The 23,751-nt window shown below is 48.6% G+C and overlaps 1 protein-coding gene across 5 annotated transcripts in view; it reads left to right on the top strand.

Annotated features, from left to right (window-relative positions):
• DOCK11 (dedicator of cytokinesis 11) overlaps positions 1-23,751 on the top strand; it is a 57,539-nt gene that overhangs the window by 20,169 nt on the left and 13,619 nt on the right. For 4 of the 5 annotated variants that reach the window (XM_087972253.1, XM_087972255.1, XM_087972254.1 and 1 more), the window contains exons 22-45: positions 402-485; positions 1,123-1,212; positions 2,018-2,136; positions 2,896-2,965; positions 3,066-3,191; positions 3,390-3,461; positions 3,551-3,697; positions 3,952-4,035; positions 4,132-4,243; positions 6,092-6,270; positions 8,120-8,236; positions 9,185-9,260; positions 9,654-9,766; positions 10,733-10,844; positions 10,930-10,996; positions 11,355-11,402; positions 12,289-12,431; positions 13,073-13,188; positions 13,725-13,862; positions 15,309-15,491; positions 16,919-17,032; positions 18,760-18,975; positions 19,061-19,118; positions 23,211-23,317. In XM_087972253.1, the coding sequence (XP_087828379.1) occupies positions 402-485; positions 1,123-1,212; positions 2,018-2,136; positions 2,896-2,965; positions 3,066-3,191; positions 3,390-3,461; positions 3,551-3,697; positions 3,952-4,035; positions 4,132-4,243; positions 6,092-6,270; positions 8,120-8,236; positions 9,185-9,260; positions 9,654-9,766; positions 10,733-10,844; positions 10,930-10,996; positions 11,355-11,402; positions 12,289-12,431; positions 13,073-13,188; positions 13,725-13,862; positions 15,309-15,491; positions 16,919-17,032; positions 18,760-18,975; positions 19,061-19,118; positions 23,211-23,317 (2,691 nt within the window). Of the gene's footprint in view, positions 1-401; positions 486-1,122; positions 1,213-2,017; positions 2,137-2,895; positions 2,966-3,065; positions 3,192-3,389; positions 3,462-3,550; positions 3,698-3,951; positions 4,036-4,131; positions 4,244-6,091; positions 6,271-8,119; positions 8,237-9,184; positions 9,261-9,653; positions 9,767-10,732; positions 10,845-10,929; positions 10,997-11,354; positions 11,403-12,288; positions 12,432-13,072; positions 13,189-13,724; positions 13,863-15,308; positions 15,492-16,918; positions 17,033-18,759; positions 18,976-19,060; positions 19,119-22,531; positions 22,644-23,210; positions 23,318-23,751 lie in introns of those variants that run through there. The other variant, XM_087972257.1, reaches the window with a different exon arrangement.

The following is a 23,751-nucleotide window of genomic DNA, read 5'->3' as shown; positions in this document are numbered from 1 at the left end:
GCCCCTGTTGTCCCACTGGTACCTTACCCAGGAGCATAACTGCCCCTCCCGATGCCAATGCCCCTGACTGCCGTGCCTTTGCCCCGGTTCCTAGGCAACGGCGTTTGTGTGAGCAAGATGTGCCCTGCAAAACCCACCAAGACCCGGCTGGCTTTGTCTGCCTTGTTCTGATGGCTTCCTGGCTGCAGAATTGTGGGCACTGGGATTTTCCTATGCTTAGAAATACTTTCCCCTCCACATAAGAAGAAACGTTTTCTCTCTCTTGCGTGGACCCCTGTCTGGATTCAACTTAAATGGTTCTTTTCATCGCCGGTTGGGCCACTTTCTGGTTAGGTAGCCCAGACTAGTTTAGGGCAAAACCCAAACTTCAAAAATATCTCTTTCTTCTTTTGAATCTCCAGCCAAACATCGACGTCAAGTGGGTGGATGGAGCCAAGGCCCTCTTCAAGCTGAAGCTACACCTGGAGTCCACCATATACACACAGGTACGTGACAGGTCCCCTCTCCTAAGAGTGGGTCCATCCGGTGGGACCAAGAAGGAGGGGCTTCTCCGTGGGGGCTCCCTCCCTGTGAAACATCATCCCCAAGGAGATAAGACTGGCCCCCACTTTCACACTCTTTCCCAAGGCCCAGAAGACCCCAGACTGGGATGGAGACCGTCCAGTGGCTCGTTTGATTGTTGCCACTAGGGGGATGGAGGATTATTGCTTTTCAATTGTTCTTGCCTTGGGCTTTTATCCTTGCAAGCCACCTGGGGTCATTGAGAATAAGTTGGTGGCCATGTACATTTTCTGACATAAATAAACACAGATGGAAGACCAGCCTTCGCAGAGGCCCTTTTGCAAGCTCATAGAAATAAGCCTTTAAAACAGGGCAGCCATGACCCTCCCCTCCACCCCAACCTGATTCCTTACAAAAACAAAACACACACACACACACACACACCCTGGTTTTCGGTCGCCTGCGAATGAGCCAGGTGAGAAGGGAGCCCTGTTATCCTTGCAGAGAAGACAACCTGAGCACAGGATCTCTCTGACTGCAGTAAGCTCAAGACGAGGCCCGAGTGGAAACAGCTCACTCTGTTCTTAAAGACTGGTGCATTTTGTTCTTCTGTCATTTCAGGATCGTCACCTGCATAAATTCTTCCAGTATTGCCAGACGATTCAAAGTGGTACCAAAGGTGTGCCAGGGGAACTTGTCAAATATCTGAAGGTGAGCCCAGTCTGGACAGGGGGTGGGGGTGGATCTTTTGGAGAGAGTGCAAATGCGGTCACTTGTATGGAAAGAAGGACCAAGCAAAGTGTGATGACCCAGAGGGGCGTGGCATTAAAGGCCACACAGTCAGATAATCCGTAGGAGTCCCTTTATTCACTCCAACTTTGCCACCAATATCCTGGTTACCTTCTGGGCTGGAGGAAAAACTCTCCCAGGGACAGCCTTTGGCTGCAGAGAATCAAGTCCAAAATGTGATCAATAAAAACTGTAACTATAAGTCCAATCAAGGCAAAATAGTCTGACAAGGTCGGAGCAAGAATTCGAGATGTGAAGGCATGGCAATAACTCAACATGGTTGGGAAGATGCCAGGAACACAGATAACCACAGTCAACACAAGACGTTTGCTCCCAGCAGCTGCTGTACTCAGCATGCATTTCCTTTAAACTCTCATTCCCAGGTGTGGCTAATGAAGGGAATCAGGACCCTTTCCTCCCCGTAAGCCACGCAACCCATGTTGCTCTCTTCTCCGTTCCTCCCTGCGTGCCCTAGGATAAAGAGGGGGGTGGGCCTGGAACTTCCTCTGAACTCCCTGTCCCTTGTTCTACCTCTTCCCTGCTCTGCCCAGCAGACTGTGCCCTCCCCCAGTTTCCTCCACAGCCAATGGAGCCACACTCCCTGTCAGCCGTTCGTCTTCCTCCTCGGATTCAGACTCCGACAGGGGCATGACAAAGGCTCAAAGATCACCAGACCTCCATCCTCCTTTGCACTCTCTTGAAGCCTAACCACGTATCTTGGTTTCAGTGTTTGCACGCCATGGAGATCCAGGTCATGATACAGTTTCTGCCGGTGATTCTTACGCAACTCTTCCGAGTCCTCACCAGCCACCCAGAAGAGGAAGAGGTGGCCATCAACAGCACTATGTGAGTTTGGCCTGCAGATAAGGAACCTGTTTCAGGTTGGCTTCCTCTCTGCCTTGGGAATGTTTTCAGCACACTAGCCATCTAATGCAGCACAGTGGCATCACCCGGTCAGTTACAAAAGCTAACACACCTGGTGAGCGAAGAGTAACGGAATAGCAGAGTTGGAAGGGACCTCGGAGACCTTCTAGTCCAGACTTCTGCTCCAGCAGGAGGGCTTTTCAGAGGAGCTCTAAAAAAACAAATAGCGTTAGTCCTCAATTTACATCCAGAACTGCACCTCGGTCACTAAGTGAGGCAGTAGTTCATAAGTCCTCGTGGTTGCACCTGATTTCACAGCCTTTTTTTTGCCATTAAGCCAATCCAGCTTCCCTCACTGATTCTGCTTGCTGGATACCAAGGTCCTCAATGGCGATCAAGTGACCAAGGGATCCTCCTGCAACCGTCATAAATGGGTTGCCAAGCACCTGGTCGCGATCACGTGACCACGGGGATGCTGCCACGGTCCTAAGAGCGAAGGGCATAAGCCACTTTTTTTTCTTCAGCACAGCCGTAACGATTCCATCGCGACCAGGCCAGGTGGCTCCTCTTGAGTGCAGCAACTCAAGATGGGCAGGAGGAAACGGATGACATTCCCAACCGAGCCTCCTTCCACCTCCACCAAGCCCATCGGCCCCTGATAGGAAAACAAGTTGCCTTCTTCCGTGTAACAGTGAGATGTGTTGTTCTCCCTCCGTCCTTCTTTTCCACCCCTCCCTGCAGGGTTCTTCTCTACATCGTGTCCAGATGTCATGAGGAGAGCCTGGACCACTATTTGCGGACCTTCATCAAGGTAAGTTGGAGAAAGGACTCCCTTCTTGGGTCACAGGCTCTGGGTCCAGGGAGTCCGCCATGAATAGCCCCAAATGTCTCTTCTCCCCCCCCCACCCCAGTTCTGCTTTCAGCCTGAGAAGCCCAGTGGGCCCCAGGCTAAGAGGACGCACGAAATCCTGGCAGAAGCCATATCGGCAATTCTCAAGCAGTCCGCGGATTTCTTGGCCATCAATAAAATGCTGAAGGTGAGACCCAACATGGAAAGTTTGAAGTCCTTCGAGGCCCCCTCCTTGCAAAGTTTGAAGTCCGTCAAGCCAAGGGGGTTGAGGAAGGCCACACACTGCTCACTTGGTGGCCTTCTCCACACCGTGGTTCCTTCTCTAAGGTGGGAACAGGTGGAGACATGTCCTGGCTGGGACACATCTCCGTCCTCTTCCTTCCAGTATTCGTGGTTTTTCTTTGAAATCCTGGTGAAGTCCATGGCTCTTTATCTTCTGGATGAGAACAAGATTAAGGTAAGGGCAGAAGCACAGCAAGGGAAGCTTTTACAGACAAGCCACGTGGGTCTGGTGGGACGCCACCTTCACACACCTCGTCCTTTCAGCTTCCCAGGCCACAGAGGTTCCCAGAGTCCTACGGTCACGTGCTGCATTCGTTGCTGCTCTCCATAATCCCACACGTCAACATTCGCTACAGCGAAATCCCAGAAGAGTCCAGAAATGTCAACTTCTCCTTGGCCAACCTCTTGAAGGTTGGTGTAGACTTTGCCTCTTTCTCTCCTCTCTTCCCCATCTTTAATTTACAAAAAAATAAATAAATAGCAAACAAGTTTCATCCCGTTGGAACAACTTAGCCTGCCGGCATTGAGAACTACTCCTAGGACTGAAATTCTGTTGATGGGAGCCCCCAGATACCTAAAGGTTACCCCATAAATAGCATTTATGTGCATCAGAAACACACTCGGTCAATGCGATGCAGGAGTTCACCTCTTATCCTCTTCCACAGCGATGTTTGACCTTCATGGACCGAGGTTTTATCTTCAACCTGATCAACGACTACATTTCTGGGTTCAGTCCCAAAGACCCGAAGGTAAAATCTGAAGCTTCCCGGAGCCACCGCGGGCGATAGAAAGCAGAAGCGGTTCTGTTATAACTCCCTGTTTTGTTTCTCCTTCTCCACATCCAGCTCTTGGTGGAATACAAGTTTGAATTTCTGCAGACCATCTGTAACCACGAGCACTACATTCCACTGAACTTGCCGATGAATTTTGCCAAGCCAAAGTTTCAGCGGACGCACGGTTTGTATCCTGCCCCGTGATTCGTAGGCCATTCCAAGCAGGCGATTATTTCTCTTGTCTGTTTCTGGAGCCAATGCCTGAGAGAAGGGAATCAATTACCTTTGTAAAGCTTCCTGAGAAATGAAGCAAAGCCCACAAATAGAATTTGCAGGACTAAGTAGCAGCAGGTATTTTTTATAACTAGGAGATGGCTTCACCCAAAGCAGTAAAGTGCCCATTGGGCATCGTTGTGCTGTGAAATGGGTTAAATTGGAAGATAAGACCTATTTGTTTCATCTTTTCTGTTGGTCCCTCTCTGCCTTTTTTTAAACTGCTGCAACAGAGCAAGGAGATGAAATATTCCTCAAGTAGTTAAGGTTGTCTTGGTGTGTCTGTGTGTACATAAACCCACCCACACAGTGGAGCACATTCACTGCCATGGACAGAAGCACAAAGTTTTGGCTAGGAAGATGGAATGAGAACCATCTGCGCCCCATCAAAGGGTTATCAATCTGCTGGAGCCTGTCAGTTGTTGCCGTTATTTGTGCTATCCTAATTTAATCCAGCTAAAGTATTTATATTCTTTTTTGTTTGTTCGTTTCCTTCTGTGGCACATCAGATATTACAGAATGACAGAGTTGGAAGGGACCTTGGAGGTCATCTAGTCCAAATCCTTGCTCCAACAGGAATGCTGGACCATTCCAGACAAATGGTGGTCCATCAATTAGACATTTTTTCCACGTCTCCACAAGGGTTTGCTAGATGAAGGGTAGAAATTTATGTGTTTGTTTATTTATCTTGTCATGTTTATGTAGTGTAAAATTGGAGGAGGTGGCCCTTTAAAGAGCTGCCTGCAACGAAATTTCATTTTTAATGTACACCAATTAGGGCACATTCAAAGTGACAATGAAGTTGTTATTATTCTAAATAAAAGCCTGGAAGATGCTTTGGGCCAAATCAAATGCTCTTAAAATAAGCAAGGATTTGGCCTCCAGAAAAGTCCACCCAGCTGCTTCTCACAAGGTTTCCCAATCCATTCATTATTCATCTATTCATCCAAGGTTTTGATCTGGACCTGCTTCTGAGACCAACAGAGGTTAGCAGAAGTTTCATCCAAAAAGGCGAACATATTTGAGTTGGAACAGCCAAGCAAGACATCTGCAAGCCGTCTGTTTCTAAAAAATTTCCACACTGTCACTGCGAGATCTTGATCTGTTTATAATAGCTCCAGTTTGGCATTCCCAGAAGCAGAAGTTTAGCCTCAGCAATCAATTTTATGTGACCATCTTGAACGGTTCATATAAATAATCCAGATTAATTTAGTTTAGTTTACTTTATTGTCATTGCACCTCGTACGACGAAATTAAATGCCATCTCCAGTGTACATGGTGACTATGACAATAAACACAAACACACCTCCTTCACATTTTATACATTGAAGTCCCCTGATATTGCATTAATTTTACACTATTATACAGTAGAATTCAATAGAGTTCCTGCCCTGGGATAGAAGCTGTTTTTGAGCCTATTTGTCCTTGTTTTTATTGTCCTGTACTGTCTGCCAGATGGTAATAGTTCAAAAAAAGGGTGCCCAGGATGAGATGGATCTATGGCTCTGGGATTTCTGTTTGATTCCAGTGCCGTCAGATTCCCCCCAACTCTCTGCCCGCTCCTCCAAGCCTTTGTCCTTTCTCAATTCCCTCGACACCCACCCCCCAAACCCTTATCCCCAACTTAGCAGGACCAAACAAATCAGCCGGTAGGGTTGGCCCGTTCTTCTGCCTCCCCTTCTCTTCAGTGACTTCATCACCAGATGTCCCTGTGATACTCTCAGAATGATCCTTTCCAACCTTCCTCCTCCGCCCACAGATGTCAACCTTGAGTACAGCCTAAGCGATGAGTATTGCCGCCACCATTTCTTGGTGGGGGTGCTCCTACGGGAGACGTCCATTGCCCTGAAGGACAACTCGGACGTCCGATACTTGGCCATCAGCATCTTGAAAAGCCTCCTCATCAAGCATGCCTTGGATAACAGATACCAGCACAAGGTAGGAAGTCCTGAGCCAACATTGACTTGTTTCGTGGATTGCACTCAAGAGGGACTGGCTTGGGTTTGCTTGTTGGATAGTTTCCACATCACTAAGCCAAAAGTGAACAGACAACATGACACTTTAGCTCAGCTGAACCCAGCGTGGCTGGTAGATATGAGTTTGGTCCAAGATGACGTGATGGTTGAGAAATCTGTCCCTCAACCAATGGTCCAGAGGGTTAGAAGACACAGGGTGTATATCGGTTGGTTTTTGTCCAACCAGGAATGGCTAATGCCACGGAACTGCTGGATGTGGCTGAGGAGGAGGACAAAATAACCAAGAGGTTTCATGCTCTGGACCTTCTTTCTGCCCGATAGTAGCTTAGCCATCACCTGGCCTTCCTCTTGGTCAGCTGGACCATCCTCTTCATTTGATTCTTTCATGTATTTTGGGATCCCTTTTCATGACTACCAGAGTTGAGAGCCGGCCAAAACAGAGTGGCTGCAGGCCAGGCCGGCTCCCTTGAGGCTCTGCTGGGATGCTGTAGTTCTGCACGTATCCAACTCATCATCCTTTGAGGAGCTGAACTTCTGGGAACTTCTCTCACCCCCTCCTCCCTCTGCCCCACGTCCATACATTGCAAAGCTCTCCTCTAGTCAGGGTTTCTGATGAAATTCCATTGGCTGAGAGTTGGGGAAGTGCCAAGCAGGACTGAAGCTTTGAAAAGCACGGCTCATTCTTCTCTCTTTTAAGGTGTGCTCTTCTGCAGTGTAGTTTTTCCTTTGTGTTATTTTTGCAGTTAGCTGTCAAAAATATTTTCTTTTTTTTTTCCCTGTCCCTTTGTAATTTCGCCGCTCACTTTTCTTTTCTTAAAAATTCCATGTTACCTTAATCCCGGGGTACTTTTGTTTAGTTGTATTGCCCAGTTGTCCCGGTTCAGATGTTATCCACCTCTTTCTTCTCTCCTGCACAAATCTTAATCCAGCTGAGTCCTCCTCTTCGGGGTGGCCATTTTAAACCACTGCTGCAGTTGTCTTCGGGGGGGAAAAAGACCAAGCCCAGGGGGGGAGATGCGGCTCCCCTCAACCTGGCTTGTGGCTTCCCCTTACTCCACCGCCCCTCTGAGGCAGCTTCAGCCCCTAATCGTAATGATCGGGGCTCTCCAACGAAAGAGCACGGACCATAGCCGCAGAGAGTCGCGATCTACGGTCCGTCAGCGAGGAGGCTCCGCCTTCTTCTCTCGGATGTTAACTTTACTTCTGATTCAGCAAACCAGTAGTTCTGAAGACTGGCTGGCCCTACCCTGCCCCTCCCCTCCCAAGGATCCCCACGCATCCCGTTTTGGATGCCACGTAAGTGCAGATGGCACATGGAGCACGGGGAGGTGGGAAGCGGGCCCCCCACAGCCCGTTTTCGCTCCCAGGAGGCTGCAGGAGGCTGACTAGGCCACACCCACCCAGTATTTACGTGGCGCCTGGTTGTGTGTGGCTTTTTAGTTGTTGATTGGGGTGTTGATGGTTAGCAATTAAGTCGTGGATTGTTGTTTCCTTGCTCTGCCAAGTCCTCACCTCCTAAGTACTTTGTAGGTTTTGTAAATCAGCACTCCTGTTGACTGTGGGTGTGATTGTGTTCTTCCACAACCACATAAAGGGATGTGATTGTGTCCTTCCATTGGCCAGAATGAAAAATAATAATAATATCGCCAAAGTGGATCCTTTTTCTGGTGGACGAAAAGGAGCAGATCTCTCCCCCTTGGCTTTCGGTGACCCCATCGATTCAAAACTTTCTTTTCCTCTTATCATCTCCTATCTGGGGGGGAGTTTCACCTCATTTCCTACCCATCCCCCACCCTTCTCCTCTCTTGCAGAACCAACAAGCCAAAATAGCCCAGCTGTATTTACCTCTTGCCGGAATCCTTTTGGAAAACGTCCAGCGGTTGGCCAGCCCAGACAACTTGCATTTGTGCACCCCGATGTCCACCTCTGTGAGTAATTTTAGAGCAGGGAGTTGCGTCGTTGCAGATGTGGGGCAGGTTCCCCAGCTCAGTTCACACACAAACACACACACACAGAGAGAGAGAGAGCCTCCTGGGAGAGAAACCTTTAGAAAAACGGAGAGCCTTCAATCATAAAGTTGGAAGGGAGAACTGGGATGGTATGTGGGCAAGACCTTGGGAGACGGGGCCAAGAGACCTACGTAGCCAAGGGAATGGTCAGGTGAGGGAGGACAGAGACCACAGGTCTAAAAGAGGCAGGAGAAGAAGAGGCACAGAAGGAACCGTCTCTCTCTCAGATGGCAAGGATTCCGTCGTGGTAGCCTCCCAGTTAAAACAGAAGTAGCTCATCCAGTGGTGATTCCTATCTGGTTTGCCCCATGAGGACAATAGAGAGGCCATCTAGTCTAGCCCAGGGGCCTCCAAACCTGGCAACATTTAAGACCTGGATTGCTGGCTGGGGAATTCCAGGAGTCCATAAATCTTAAAAGCTTCCAAGTTTGGAGACTCTTGGTTCTAGTCCAGGGGTCCCCAAACTTGGCCACTTTAAGCCTGGCGGACTTCAACTCCCAGAATTCCCCATTCAACTATGCCTGTTGGGTTCTTTTCCTCCTACTCCCTTGAGTGGAGAGATTGAAGAGGAAGGGATTACAAGAGAGTAAGCAGGCATAAAGTTGAAGCCTAGCGAAGCTGGCTGGAGAATTCTGGGAGTTGAAGTCCACAAGTCTCCAAGTGGCCAAGTTTGGTGACCTCTGTCCTAGTCGAATGTTTCTCAAGCTAAGAAACTTAAAGCTGGGCGGATTTTAGCTCTCCCTCTCTCCCCAGCCTCCGGAGGCAAAACACTGCAAGATTTTCAAAGCTTGTCTTCTGGTTATCCTCCTGAACTTGGCTTTGAGCCACGATGCTCCCTTCCCTGAACCCTCTCCCTCTTCCGTGCAGGCCTCCCGCGATGAATTCCTGTGCAGCTTCGCCTCCCCTTCCAACAGGTCCAGCCTCATTGTGGATAAAGACTCACGTAAGGAATGCTGGGATATATATATAATTATTTTATTTTATTTGCAAACATACCTTTTTCCATTTGATGACTGGATAAAAATATCTTGTGCAATACAGTTAGTGTTTACAGTCATATTTATTACATAGTATTATTCTCTAATCTTATTGCACTTATTGAACTTCATATCAATATCTCTTTATCTTTCTCCTAAGCTTTTTTATTTCTATTAAAAAATATCTATTATCTTTCTTAAAGCAATCCATATCTAGCTTTCATATTTTTTTTTCTCTAACCGTTGATAAAATAATATCCGTACCGTATATAACATTCTGTTTGCTGTCTTTCTTTAATTACAAGTGTTCATCTATTCATTGCTGCACATTCTAGTATTTCCCGAATCTTTTCTTGCAGTTTATGGCGCCGGCTTCCAGAATGGCCTTTTTTTGAAAAGGGAAGACTCGCGGGGGTCCCTCATTTCGGAAGGAACGGCTGGCTCCCCCGATCAGCCTTCCTCCGGAGAAAACGTAAAGTCGCTCCTTCAGATTCCCAGAGAGGTTGTGGAATGGACAGCACGACTCTATAAGCTCTAGAGCAGGGGTGTCCAACCTTGGCAACTTTAAGACTTGTGGACTTCAACTTCCAGAATTCTTCCTCCAGTCATGTTAGCTCAGGAATTCTGGGAGTTGAAGTCCACAAGTCTTAAAGTTGCCAAGGTTGGACACCCCTGCTCTTTAGAGTCCCATCGCTTGCTTGGGGGAGGGGCGTGTTTGGCTGAAAACTGGAAGCAAATGCCGGTTTCCTTGCCAAGCTATCATAAAACACGGTCACCCGGCTACAGGATGCCACACATGGCCAGTTGATGAGCACCAGTGGTGGGATTCAAATGTTTTTACTACCGGTTCTGCGAGCGTGGCTTGGTGGGCATGGCAGGGGAAGCTTACTGCAAAATCCCCCTTCCCTCTCCACCCCACTAACCTGCTTTCCAGCTCCATTCTCCTGTGCAGGGCAACACAAGAAGGCCCAGCCAATCAGCTGGGATTTGGAAGGCAGAGAAGAGATGGGGACGGGGCCAGTCAGAGGCGGCATTGGCTGGTTCTCCGAACTACTCAGAATTTCCGCTACCGGTTTTCCAGAACTGGTCAGAACCGACTGAATCCCACCTCTGATGAGCACCCAACTTGCAATTGTTTGACCACAGGGAGGGGGCAGCCATCGGAACTTCAGAATCGGGCCAGAAGTACCTTTGGGGGTGTGGGGGTCTGTTGGAACTTTGAATGGTCACTAAGCAATCAGTCATAAGTCAAGGACTACCTGTGCTAGTCTGGGGGAAGAATTGGCTGGCCATATTTACAGATACCACAATAACGGTATTAGATACCTTTATTTAAAGGGCAAAGGGGAAACAAGGGTAAAGATACTTTAATAGGGGTACTAGCCACTCCTCTCCTTACCTTTCTTGCCTCTTTTTGGGCTCCTCTTGGTCAATGCAGATGCGGAAAAGTTCCACGCGCAGCAGCCTCTCCCATTTTGGGCGGCTGGACCAGTACGAGATCCGCAGCCTGCTCGTCTGCTATCTTTACGTCGTCAAGATGCTGTCTGAAGGTCAGCCCTCTCCGTTCCCATTTCCTGGGCTGGGAGAGTCAAGGGATGACGGGAGACACCTCAAATAGTTTTCTTTTGATTGCAGATACCTTGTTGTCCTACTGGAACAAAATATCTCCCCAGGAGCTGATGAACGTCTTGGTTCTGCTGGAGTAAGTTTACCTGGGCATCTCTATGCTTTTTTCAGAGATGGAGGGGAGGAAGAAGGATCACCTGTCGAAACCTCTAGGAAGAAGAATTGCTGAGGGCCACATTTAGAGGGGCACAGATGCCCACTAAGCATTTGCCGGTTTGTGGGATGGCCACAGCTGAAGGAAAGAGATAATATCAGATCAGTGTTTCTCAACTTTGGTAAGATGGTTGGACTTCAACTCCCAGAATTCCTCAGCCAGTCACACGGGAATTCTGGGAATTGAATCCACCCACTTCAAGTCGCCAAATTTGAGAAACATCAATCTAGATGTTTTCCTAACCTTGATTATCTGCATTTCTTTCTCTCTCGTGCTGCAGAGCCTGTCTCTTCCACTTCCGATATGTGGGGAAAAGGAACATTGCCAGGTACTGTGGGGGATGGGCATGTGGGGGGTGGGTGGGTGGGGGGTGTTATTTGGTGGATAATACCAGCTGCACCCAGTTGGCAGGGTTGGCCTATTTACTTATCCAATGTATTTGTAGCCCATCTCACAGTCCAAGTGAATTTGAATGGCTTTCTTCAAGACAAAACAAACGTTCAACTATTATAAACATAAAAATGGATTAAAAGTAAAACAAACAAACAAACAACAACAAAAACCCGCCAGGGTTTGGAGGGGACAGGTGAGGTGCCTTCTCTTTTAGGGTACCAACCCCCTGCAGCCACAGCTTCTCCTTCAGGACCCCAGACTGTCAAGGAGCAGGGAGACCGTAGAGCAAGGCTCTTCAAACTTGGCAAGTTCTAAGACTTGTGGACTTCAACTCCCAGAATCCCTGAGCTAACATGACTGGAGGAGGAAGAATTCTGGGAGTTGAAGTCCACAAATCTTAAAGCTGTCCAGTTTGAAGGCCCCTGGCTCAAAGGATCACATCCACATCTGCTCTCAAATTCAACCTCCATCAATAGGATGGGTTAGTCAACACCATTATCCTCAGATAGCATGGCCATTGATTGGCTGGCTGCTCTATCTCAGAGGTCTCCAAACTTGGCAACTTTAAGACTTGTGGACTTCAACTCCCAGAATTCCTGAGCTAACATGACTGGAGGAAGAATTCTGGAAGTTGAAGTCCACAAGTCTTAAAGCTGTCCAGTTTGAAGGCCCCTGCAGTAGAGGCTGCCTGCCCTGCCCCCAAATTGCAGGCTATGGGTGGGTCTGCATTTAGGCGTGGTGTCATGGGCCCCCCCGTGCGGTTTGGGGGTGCATTTGGACCCCATGCACAGAGGGCTGAGCTCTGAATCTCTCCCATGCAGGGCCCAGGATGGCTGGCTGTCCAAACACGCGAGCATTGACCGGAAATCCCAAACGATGCCCGTCCTCCGCAGCCGGGCGAGCACCATGCAGGCCCGACTTCAGCACCTGAGCAGTCTGGACAGCTCTTTCACGCTGAACCACAGTAGGTGGCCAACAGAAGGCCCAGAGAGGGTGGCCTTCTCCTTGGGTGGTCTTCTGCTCTGGCAGACAGGAGCTCAAGGCCGACCGAGCTGGGATGGCCTGGGGGTTTGCAGCCCCCGAAACAAGCTCTCCCTGGCCGCTCCTTCCTTGTCAACCAGAGGATGGCTAGAGGGAGGTCAATCCAGGGGTGGGCTCCAAACATTTCAGCAAAGGGTTCTCTGCCCAGTGGCTGGGTGGGCGTGGCCATGGTGGGCGTGGCCTAGTCGGCCTCCTGCACCACGGTGGGAGGGCATTTTTGCCCTCCCCAGGCTCCGGGGGCTATCTTTGAGTCTCCGGGAGGGTGAAAACAGCCTCCCCAGACTCCGGAGGCTCTCTGGAAGCCGGAAATGGGTCCATTTCCAGCCTTCCCAAACTTCCAGGAGGCCCATTTTTCACCCTCCATGAGCCTCCGTGCACACCTTGCATTTACCTGCATCAAAAATGGGCCATGTGGGGTCTCCTAGGAGGGGAGGAGCAGGGTGGGTGGGGCCAGCCAGGAGTGGGATTTGGGGATGCCCAGAATCTTAGCTCGGGGCTCACCCGAAACCCCTGCGAACCCGCAGCAGCCCCACCCCTGGGTCAACCTTGACTTTCTAATCTCAGGTGCCGGCACATCGGAGGCAGACATTGTCCATCAGGCCCTGCTGGAAGGCAACCTGACCACGGAAGTGACCTTGACAGTGCTGGACACCATCACCTTCTTCACTCAGTGCTTCAAGGTCCGTCCTGGCATCTTCTCTCTCTCTCTCCCTCCTTGTAGCAGCTGAGCTTGGATGCGTCTGGACTCTCGGTTGGCCGAGTCTTCAGCTTTGAATTTTCTTTTGACCAACCTTTGTGACTCTCATTGGAATTTGCCCCTCCTACTCCTGAGGCCTTAGTCCTTGTTTAGCGACTGCCTCATTTAGCAACCATTCGCAGTTCCTTTGATGGTAAAAATGTAATGCAATCCTCTCTTTGACAACGTTTGCTGGTCCTCAAAGCGAAGGAGAGCTGAAGTTAGACCATAAGGCCTGTCACAGTTTCACTGGGTGACTATCTCTCTCTTAATGACCAAGTTGCCGGTCCCAATTGTCACTAAGCGAGGACCGCCTGTCCCAAACATTCTGCAATTGTTTGGGGCTGCTTGGATGGGCCATTCCAGCTTTTGAATGCCCAGCATTTAAAAACCAACCAACCAACCAGCAGATTCTCCATCTCTTGAGCCCCTTTGTGGGGATTTTCCAGCCAAAGTTCACCTGGATCCATTTCTCCCCAGAACCAGCTTTCGAACAACGACGGGCATAACCCGCTGATGAAAAAGGTGTTTGATGTCCACCTGGCCTTCCTCAAGAATGGGCAGTCAGAGGCGGCCCTGAAGCACGTCTTCGCCTCCCTGAGAGCCTTCATCAACAAGGTGAGCGGCTTCGAGGGGTGGAGAAACTCAAAGAGAGCCCCTCACGGCTGCCCCGTACTTCTCGCTGGCCTCTCGCTTCCCTCCCTGCTTGGATCAAAATAGATCACTTCCCCAATTCTGGGCAGTGAACCAAGAGGCACCTGTTTCCTCTTGGTGGCCAGATTTATTTATTTTATTTATATATATATATATCCTGGATTTTTACCAAGCATGTCAGAGGGTAGGAAAAAGGGGGCAGGAAGTTTCCAGGCAACCCCACACACGAAAGACTCTTTCCGCTCTATTAACAGCGATAGTAAAAGGTTTATTTTGGGCCTGGCTGCTTCCTAATAGACCGTCCTGTATGCTGTGCAAAATGCTCACTTCAACCGAGGTGATTTTGCTTGGTCTCTCTGTCCTTCCTGCAGGGTCTTTTCCTGTGCTTTAACTCGGGTAGGGCAGCCCCCCCTTCCCCCCCCCAATTTGGCCATTCTAAGGCTTGTGGACTTCAACTCCCAGAATCCCCCATTCAACCATGCCTGTTGGGTTCTTTCCCTCCTACTCCCTAGAGTGGAGAGATTGCAGAGGGAGGGGTTACAAGAGACTAAGCAGGCGTAAAGTTGAAGTCTAGCGAACCAGGCTGGAGAATTCTGGGAGTTGAAGTCCACGAGTCTTAAAGTGGCCAAGTTTGGGGACCCCTGGGGTGGGGTAGGGTATCCTTCTACCCCAGAGAGCAGAACAGGAAGAGAGTCAACTAACTCCATTCTGAGATCCCAACATCCTGGTTTAAATTGTCCTTCTTGTCTGTTTTCAACTAGTTTTCTTCCACAACTTTCGCATGTTTACGGCTGGGAGGCTGTTAATTAATTCTGTCAATTTCGTGAAGCCTGAAGCTCACGAACGAAGGCCAATCTACCCGTCCCAAGATAATATTGCAGGATCCAATATGGGTCGGTGACCAGGACCAGAGATTTAACAGATAACAGATAATCAGAGTTGGAAGAAACCTTGTAGGTCATGTAGTCCAACTTCCGAAGGCAACTTCTGTTCCCTCGGTTGATTGTTGTCACTGTCAGAAAGTTTCTCCTTATTTCCAGGTTGAATCTCTCCTTGTTTAGTCTTTGGTCTTCTGAGTTCTTGGACAGGTGTTGGAGCCCCATCTTCTGGGAACTTCTCTTTAGTAGCAGACCCATCTAGAGAGAAGTTCCCTGAAGATGGGCTCCAGCATGAATCTGAAAGCTGAGAAGACCAAACCTCTGGTCCAGGTGAGCGACCCAGGTTGCTTTCTGCAAACCTGAAACTTCTCAGGGTCTGCAGACTCCCGCCTTGTTTATTTCGCATGAAGGCAAGAAGGTGGTAACTCATGCCGGTCTGAGGATGAGGCCGTGAAGGAGAGGTCCTTCCGAGATGGACCAGGGCCTCCTCTTCCCCAGGTAGCACTTCCTTCTCCTCCTCTTCCTCCTCCAGTTCCCCGCGGCCTTCTTCAAGGGAAGGGTGACCATGTGCTCTGCCTTCTGCTATGAGGTCCTGAAATGTTGCACGTCCAAGCTCAACTCCACGCGGAGCGAGGCCTCTGCCCTCCTCTACCTCCTCATGAGGAACAACTTCGAGTTCACCAAGCGGAAGACCTTCTTAAGAACTCACCTGCAGGTCAGTGAAAGGGGAAGAAAACTTTGCTGGCTCTCATGGCCCCTCTTTCTTCACAACCTCCTCCCTCGCTCAAAGAGCGCCACTTGGAAATAGTTCCCCCTTTGCCCCCAACCTGTTGCACAGAGAAAGAACGTGGGAAAGGTGCTCTCTTATGGCCTTGAAGATTGAATAAATATCAGATCAGGCTGGCTTGTTCGGATAGCAGGCTCTTTCAAGAGACGCTGGGTGTGTTACCTTCCACGTCCTGGGAAACGTGTGACATGAGGAAGGTTGAAATACTGAGGAAGAAGAAAAGCAGAAGTTTTGTTAGGAGAAATTTGGTTCTTGACCTCTGCATTGTCTGAATTTCACTTTCATCCCCTGCTGGACCCCAGAGGCTGTATGTCAGCCTTACCTGGTGGACCAGACAGGAAACATGACCAGATGAGCAAATTCTACTTTCTTGTAGGGCTAAGTGAGTACATGACCTCCTCTTGCCTCCTACACAGCCAGATAGACTGGGGAGGGTCTTCTCCACCTATTGTGCAGCCATGAGCTACGCTGTCTCTTATCTGACCGTTCTCTAAGGCAGCATCTCTGGGCTCCGTCTCCCAAGGTCATTCTCACAGGCTCTTACAATGCAGGACAAGACTCCAGGGCTGAATTCAGTCATCTGAAGCCAGCTTGCAGCCTCTTTAAAAGAAAGCAGGCCCATGGGGCTTCCCCCGCCCACCTCTTTTGATGGGAAAACACACCAAAATGCACTTAATCTTTTGAAATAAGGAAGGGGGGGGGGAGTTGTACAATCCTGCTTCTATTCCTGTGGTATCTATGACCTCACCAAAATTGCATCCTCTTGAGAAACGTGGCTCCTTTTTTTTTTTGAAAACATTGTGAATCTGAGAATTTGCTCGGGTTCTGAATTCACCCTGGCCTTTCTCCAGGGCTGCATAAGTTGGCTGGTTTCATGCGTCTCTTTGTGACACATTTATGATTCAGGGGCAAGAAAGCTCAGATCCCTAAGGAAATGCCATGAATCCATGGGAATTTCCATCTCTTGTCTGGGACCCAATTTAACTGCTGGTTTTCACCAAGCTTGTGGTTGGCAGATGCTTACCAAATGCAGGTTCAGCCCAGGACAGTGACTCGGACAGAAACATTTGCAAGCAAGCAAGTCCCCCTTGGGACCAAGAATGGTTCTTCCTGGAAGTTCAGCCCCTGTGGAATCCAAACCCAATCGGATCATTCAATTTCCATCGGAGGCTGTTTGTGGGGTGATGCCATCAGCAGACAAGGAGCAGTGGACCAATATTTGGGTTCCCAGGAGGTGTGATATCCGAAGCTGTTCCTGTACGGGTCAGCTGGAATCCTTTGGATTCCCAGGTCCCAGCTAGTCAACTTGTCACTTCCCTAACTCTGACTAAGGTCTCTCTCTCTTTCTCTGCCAGATCATTATTGCAGTGAGCCAGTTGATAGCCGACGTGGCGCTCAGTGGCAGCTCACGTTTCCAGGAATCACTCTCCATTATCAATAATTTTGCCAACAGCGACCGGCCGGTGAAGGTAGGTTTGGTTTAGTGGAAGAGCCTTTGTGGGCTCCTCACTTGCTTCCCTGCAAGAAGGGAGAGGCCCCTTCGCAAAGGCTCATTTGTTCCAAGGGGGCCTTGCCAGCCATGCGCAAATTTCAGTTCCTGAAATATCACAAGACTCCTGGAAGTGAGTTGTGGGACCCTCCCTGCTAAGAGACATGGCTGCAGCTCAGGCCAGAAGGAGGACCTGGAAGGAACCGTTCCAGGGTAGCTGGGGGGTCCTATTTATAGACAAAAGGCAGGGTAGCCGAGAACACCAAAGCTCATGTTGGATTGCAACCTTGAGGTGCAAAGTGAGGGATACACAACCAAATTCCACCTGGGGTTTGGGAATGTGAGCTGCAACATCTCCCCACTTCCTGGTGGCTCAAAAGGGGTGGCAGAGGAAGCAGTGATGGTCCTGGGTGTAAAAGGTTTTGTGAGATCCACTGGCACCTTTCCCCTAAGGTTGCAATTCGTGATCTGTTTCATGATGCCAATGACCCCAGCCGTCAAGAAGAGATTACCTGGTCTTGCTTGGAAGTGTCAATATGGAGGAATTTATTATTACCTTTATGGTCAGAGTGCAACATGTGTACAATGAGATTGGCTGAGCCTCCCTTCGTGCAACTCACAGTGAGGACAGAAGTCCCTAGCCCAGTCCCAGTCTTATTACTCTGTGTGACCTTGTTGCACAACGCGCCGTCCCACAAGTCTGTGTCTTCAGGGATCTCCTGGAATCAGAAATGTGTTGTTTTCGTTTACCATGGTGACTTCTCAGTCCCGTATTTAATGGTTTTCTCCTTGGGCAGCATTAGAAGTTACCATTTGATAGCATCTTTGTTGTGGTTAGCTGGCAGCAGGTGCAGACAGCTGAAGAGAGCAAGGACTCAGATGAGGGGCCAGGACCATTAGGGAGTGGACTGCTGCCTTCAGAGATTGGGGGCTGGCAGCAGCAATGAGGAGGTTCCCGAGGAGCCTGTTCCAAGTGCGCATATGCGCAGGGCTGCTCGTAGGAAAGAGCAGCTACAACAGCATGGGAGACTCAAGAGTAAGGCTGCAAGATAATGGACCCTCCTTCAAGAAGATAAAAGCCAGCTGTGAAACGAACGTTCTTTGCAGAAGGCAAAGACGTTTTGAGACTCCAGCCTCGTGGACATTCCAGTATCCTGAGTTTGTATTTAAAGATTCTTGTATTGCAAATTATTTCTTGTCTGTTATCTTTTGTCAAGTCTCGCCCAGTTTGGCAAGGCTTGTGCTTATCACAGCTGATGATTTTGCAGAAGCATTAAAAGGTTTCTGTTCCCTTTGGATTGTGTTTGATTTGTTGGAAAAGGGCTTGGGTCAGAACTATCTTCTGTGGAGCTCTAGCAACCACAGCCAGCACTTCAGAGGTGGCTTCCAACCGGATTGCCACCAAAGAGTCTGCCCTTGCGGCCTTCCTCCCTCTCTTCTGTATTTTTATGGGCTTTCTGGCTTGGCCAGCATCTTTTAGAATTGTCCAGGATGGTCTTTAGGATGTGATAGTCGATGTGTCAAACGGTCCCATGGGGGAAAGGAGAAAAGCCCACCCCAACCCAACTGGGCTTCCTCTTCCCCAGTTGTCCCTCCTCTCTGGTTCAACTGCTAGACGAACAGACGGGAGAAAGGAGACGGGAGAAAAGGGCCTTGAAGGGTCTCCTCCTCCTAAGGCCTTCAAAGGGACGTTCTCTTCTATGACAGGCAACTGCGTTCCCTTCCGAAGTCAAGGATCTGACGAAGAGGATCCGCACGGTGCTAATGGCCACTGCACAGATGAAAGAACACGAGAAGGACCCTGAAATGTTGGTGGACCTGCACTTCAGCTTGGCCAAGTCTTACGCCAGCACTCCGGAGCTGCGGAAGACCTGGCTGGACAGCATGGCCAAGATCCACGTCAAGAATGGGGATTTCTCAGAGGTAATGACCTTGGCCAATGCCCAGCCCTTTGACCACTTCCAGGAAGCCTCGCCTGCCTTGCCTCACCTTTGCTCTTGTTTCACAGGCGGCCATGTGCTACGTTCACGTTGCAGCCTTAGTGGCAGAGTTTCTTCACAGAAAAAGTGAGTGTTTCACGTGTGGGAGATGGGGGCGGGGGGGGGGGGGTGGGGGGGGCAGGGAACTCATTTTGGAAGCCTTCCTCCCTGTTCTGCAAAGCTTCCCTGATGGGAAATGTCTCGTTTTCGCTCCCGGAAGCAGAGAGGGTGCCGTGGTGGGCTGGTGCTGCAACCCTCGGTTTGGGAGCTAACCAAAGTTAGTTTCTTTCTGTGCTTCAGGCACCCTTGGGAGACCAAATGTCAACTCATAAAAATATTTCTATGGTCTTTTTAGAGTTGCCAAAAGAAAGGGAGGGGGCAGCAGTGCGACAGCTTGCAAAACTGAAAGTGCATCCCATAAATGTTTTCCAAGTTAGTTTCTAGGTGACTGAAGTTTCTGCCATGCAAAATTCTAACTGGAGAGCATGATTGATGACTTTAGGATATGGAGGTGTGTCCCATTGGAGGATATGAATTACGATACACCCTGGGGGTGGGGGGAACCAGGGTCAAAGGTGACAATGAATGATGTGTCTCAGAGTCGGCTGCATCCAGGCAGTGCCGGCATGTTTACTCCTAATAAATCTTCTTTAAGTTTTGGAAGTTTGGCTTGAGACTCGTGATTTAATTGGGGGTCACTGCCAGAATCCTGACAGATAGCCGGCTCTGAGACATTGTCACCCTTGATCCAAGCACCTCACTGAGGTACGGTTAGTCCTTGACTTACAGCTGCTATTGAGGCCAACATTTCAACAAGGCCGCGCTTCCGTGAGTTTTTGCCCCCATTTTGTAACCTTCCCTGCCAGAGTTTCTTAGCCAATCACCGCAATCGTGAAGCGAGTAACACAATTATTAAGTGAATCCGGTTTCCCCAAAAGGGGATTGCGTGACCCCCCTTCCCCCAAGTCAATGAAACCGTCATAAGTACATGCCAGTTGTCAAGCATCCGAATTTTGACCATGTGACCATGCGGCTGTCAACGTTCCAGAAAATTCAACTCCAATCAATAACTCCGAGTCTGACATCTTCTCAAAGTTCCCTTTTATTAGAGTAGATACACTGGCACATCTGGGAAATCCTGAATCTGAAAGTTCCGGGTTTCCCTCCAATAAGTAAAAAATTACAAATCCACCCCCTGCACCCCTCATTCCCTCACATGCCCCAATCACCATCCGCCCCAATTTGAAATGTCCCCTCACCCAGGTGCAGAAACAACATGACCTTGATTGAGAAGAAGAATGCTATTATGTCTAAGCACATACGCTCCGTGCAATTCCCCCCTCCCGTCTTCCCAGGCTCAGGAATGTGGTAGCGTAGAAGCTTCTGGTGCTACTAGGGCTTCCAAAGCTGAGAGGGACGTTGCTACAGTGACGGATATGACAAGCAGTCCTAAGTCCATTTTGTTCAGTGTTGTTGTAACTTCAACGATCATTAAAGAAATGGTGAGAGCCTCCTTGTGCATGGAAAACCTGGTAGAAGCTTCACCTTGACCACAAAAGCCAAGCCAAGGCTATCATTCATCAAGGAAAAGCAAAAAGTTTCCTGTTGTCTCCCTGTGAATTGTTCTGTTTGTCTCTGCTGAGTCAAAGTCTGCTTGCAAAAGGTTCTTCAACAGGAAGTAACCAATAAAAAGAAATCTCGTGCATTCCTTCGCCTCCATTGAAACAATCTGCCTGCTAGCTCCAAAGTCATTAATCTTTTCTTGAGAGGGAGAAATGGGCTGTGATTCACCCCTTTTTGATGACAAAATGCAAAACCAGCAAGCACTTTAAATCAGCCATCTCCATAGAAGTGGGCTGTGTTTTTCCCCCTCTACTACCCTCCAAAAAATGCTCTGTCTTACATATTGGCAGAAAAAAAATCAGAAAATAAAATACAAGCTAAATAGTCAAGACCTTGTTGAGGATCCAAACTTTGCCAAGGACCTTGGAGTTCTCATCTCAAATGATCTAAGTGCTAGAGCCCACTGTAACTACATAGCCAAAAAGGCGTTAAGAGTCTAATCCTACGTAGCTTTTTCTCTGGTAATATCACACTACTAACTAGAGCATACAAAACATTTGCTAGACCTATACTTGAATACAGCTCATCAGTCTGGAACCCATATCATGTATCTGATATTAACACAATTGAAAAATGTCCAGAAATATTTCACAAGAAGAGTTCTCCACTCCTCTACAGAATACCTTATGCCACCAGACTTGAAACTCTAGACCTAGAAAACCTAGAACTACGCCGCCTCCGGTCCGATCTAAATATAGTATATAAAATCATACATTGCAATGTCCTACCTGCAAATGAATACTTCAGCTTCAACCATAACAACACAAGAGCACACAATAGATACAAACTCAAGGTTAACCGCATCAAACTTGACTACAGAAAATACGACTTCAGCAACAGAGTTGTCAATGTCTGGAATACTCTACCTGACTCTGTGGTTTCTTCCCCAAACCCCAAAAACTTTAACCTTAGACTGTCTACTATTGACCTCACCCCTTTCCTAAAAGGCCTGTAGGGGGCGTGCATAAGCGCACCAATCGTGCCCACCGTCCCTGTCCTATTGTTTCTTTTATTTTTCTTATAAGTATCTATTCAAAACTATATTTATTCTTATACCTGTATCTTGTAAGCAATTGACAAATCAAATAAATACTAAAAAATACTAAATCAGGAAATACCAGCCCTGCCCAGCAGGGCTTCCAAGAAATTTCCCCCCAGACGAACCGGGAAGGGGAGGCCTGGACATGTTCCTCCTGATTCTGCTGATTAGCATTTTTGTGTTGATTTGATATGTTTCCCTCTCCCAAATAAACTCGTTGGGTAGCTTGGAAGCAGGAACTTGGGCGGTGTGTGTAGGAAACAATTCAACTGCACCAATGTATTTATCTGTAGAGAGCCGCATGAGACCAGAAGAAAACCATCAGTCTTACTACCTTGGCAATAGCTTTTCAGACGTTCTTCGACATCCAGAATTCCCAGTCCATAGGGTCACTGGCTGGATTTTGAATACTGGGAGTTACAATTCTGGTATTTGGGGGGGGGGGGGAGGGTGTCACAGGTTACGGACCGAAAGAAAACGAGATAAACCACTAAAATGTGCTCCAAGATTTATTTGGCTATTCCAGTTGCTTGCTTGGGATCTCAGTTTTGGGAACATGGCTCATATATTTTCTATTTATTTTTAACACCAAGAAATGGAATTTGTTGTTATCAGCTGAACCTGGCCCAACTTGTCATAGAGCTGAACTGAAAAAAAAGGAAGTAAAATCCAGCTGCGGTTTGTGGTCGGTTGCTGTGCTGTGTTGAGATGGACTTCCAAGGACAGTTTTAACTCTGACAGCGGAAAGTTTTTGTTCAGAGAAACCCAGGTTTTCACCCTCTGATCCTCCTTCATTTTTTAATGCATTTATTTTCCTCCCTTCCTGCCTTCCTACAAGCTTTTGGATAAGCTGACATCTGATTGCACCAAACTATAGTGCTGGAGTCCAGGTTCCTGGAGGCGCCCATCGTTCGCCTGGGAATTCTTGAACACCTCAGAAAATGAGAACCTGGAGGTGGGGTGTCAACCTGGCCGCCTATCAACTGCAGATCATTTCCATGGAGGTTAAGCAGATGGAGATGAGTTATACACTCAGGTTCTCCTCCTCCCTCCTCTCTTCCACCTCTTCTGCTTCTGCTTCTGCAGAAACTCGCCCAAGCCTCCGGTTGTCCTCTCGAGTTGGAAGGCTTGTCCACCTCAAAAATACAAGCACGCTACACAGTTCCCACAAAAGGGGAACTTACTCGCTGAAATTCAAAATGCCAGAGGTGAAGGAAGCTCAACCCAAGCTCAGCCCGCCCTTCGCTGGAAGTACCTCCTGCTTGTGGGGTTAGAACCTGGTCTCCAGAACCTTAAGGCAGATGCCTACTTCTCATTTTACGTGGTATTTTTTCCATCCTAATAAGGGCTAGAACTCAGTTTTGGAATGTTAACAACCTTGCTGTGGGTTCTGTCCCAAGGAATAAGGTGGTGTGACAGACATAAAGTCCGTCAGGGATGAAAAACGAAAGCGTGTGGCCGTTTCAACCCCCAACTGACCTCCAAGTTCTTCTCTCTTTCTTGGCTCCTGTCTGTAGAGTTATTCCCTACCGGATGCTCCTCTTTCAGGAAAATCACGCCCAACATTGATGAGGAAGGTGCGATGAAGGAAGATGCAGGGATGATGGATGTTCATTACACTGAGGTAAGGGCCAGAGTAGACGCCGGAAGCGTGGCCCTTGGAGAGCTGGGATTTTACCAAACCATGTCAGGCCGAGAGAGGCTCAGAAAATGGAAAGCTACTTCTTCCTTTCCTTTGGGAGAGGAAATATCTTTTTTTTTTTTCTTTCAAAATTGGCTTTTGCTTGAGGTCCTCTGTATCTCCCCAGACTCATTATTCAAGCAAAGGCCTGACTTCCTTGAATATTTTCCCGTTGTGATAAGCTGTGTAGAGCAGCTGGGAAAGCCCTGAGCCAGTATTTTAGTAAGTAAACAAATGTGGTGAAAGGACTGAACCGGCTGAACCAGTTTTCCTTTGGCAAGCTCATGGGTCGGCCTGTCAGGGCAGCCCAGCCCAGGTGGGTCCAAGGTTCTTCAGGTGTCCAAAGAGGAGATAAAGGCATCAAGAGACACTCTGGC

Source organism: Notechis scutatus, chromosome 10 (assembly GCF_049901735.1).
Source record: "Notechis scutatus isolate UNSWTSFEM ecotype Mainland chromosome 10, rNotScu1.2, whole genome shotgun sequence".
NCBI classification, from domain to species: domain Eukaryota; kingdom Metazoa; phylum Chordata; class Lepidosauria; order Squamata; family Elapidae; genus Notechis; species Notechis scutatus.
This window is presented reverse-complemented; position numbering and strand designations above follow the sequence as displayed.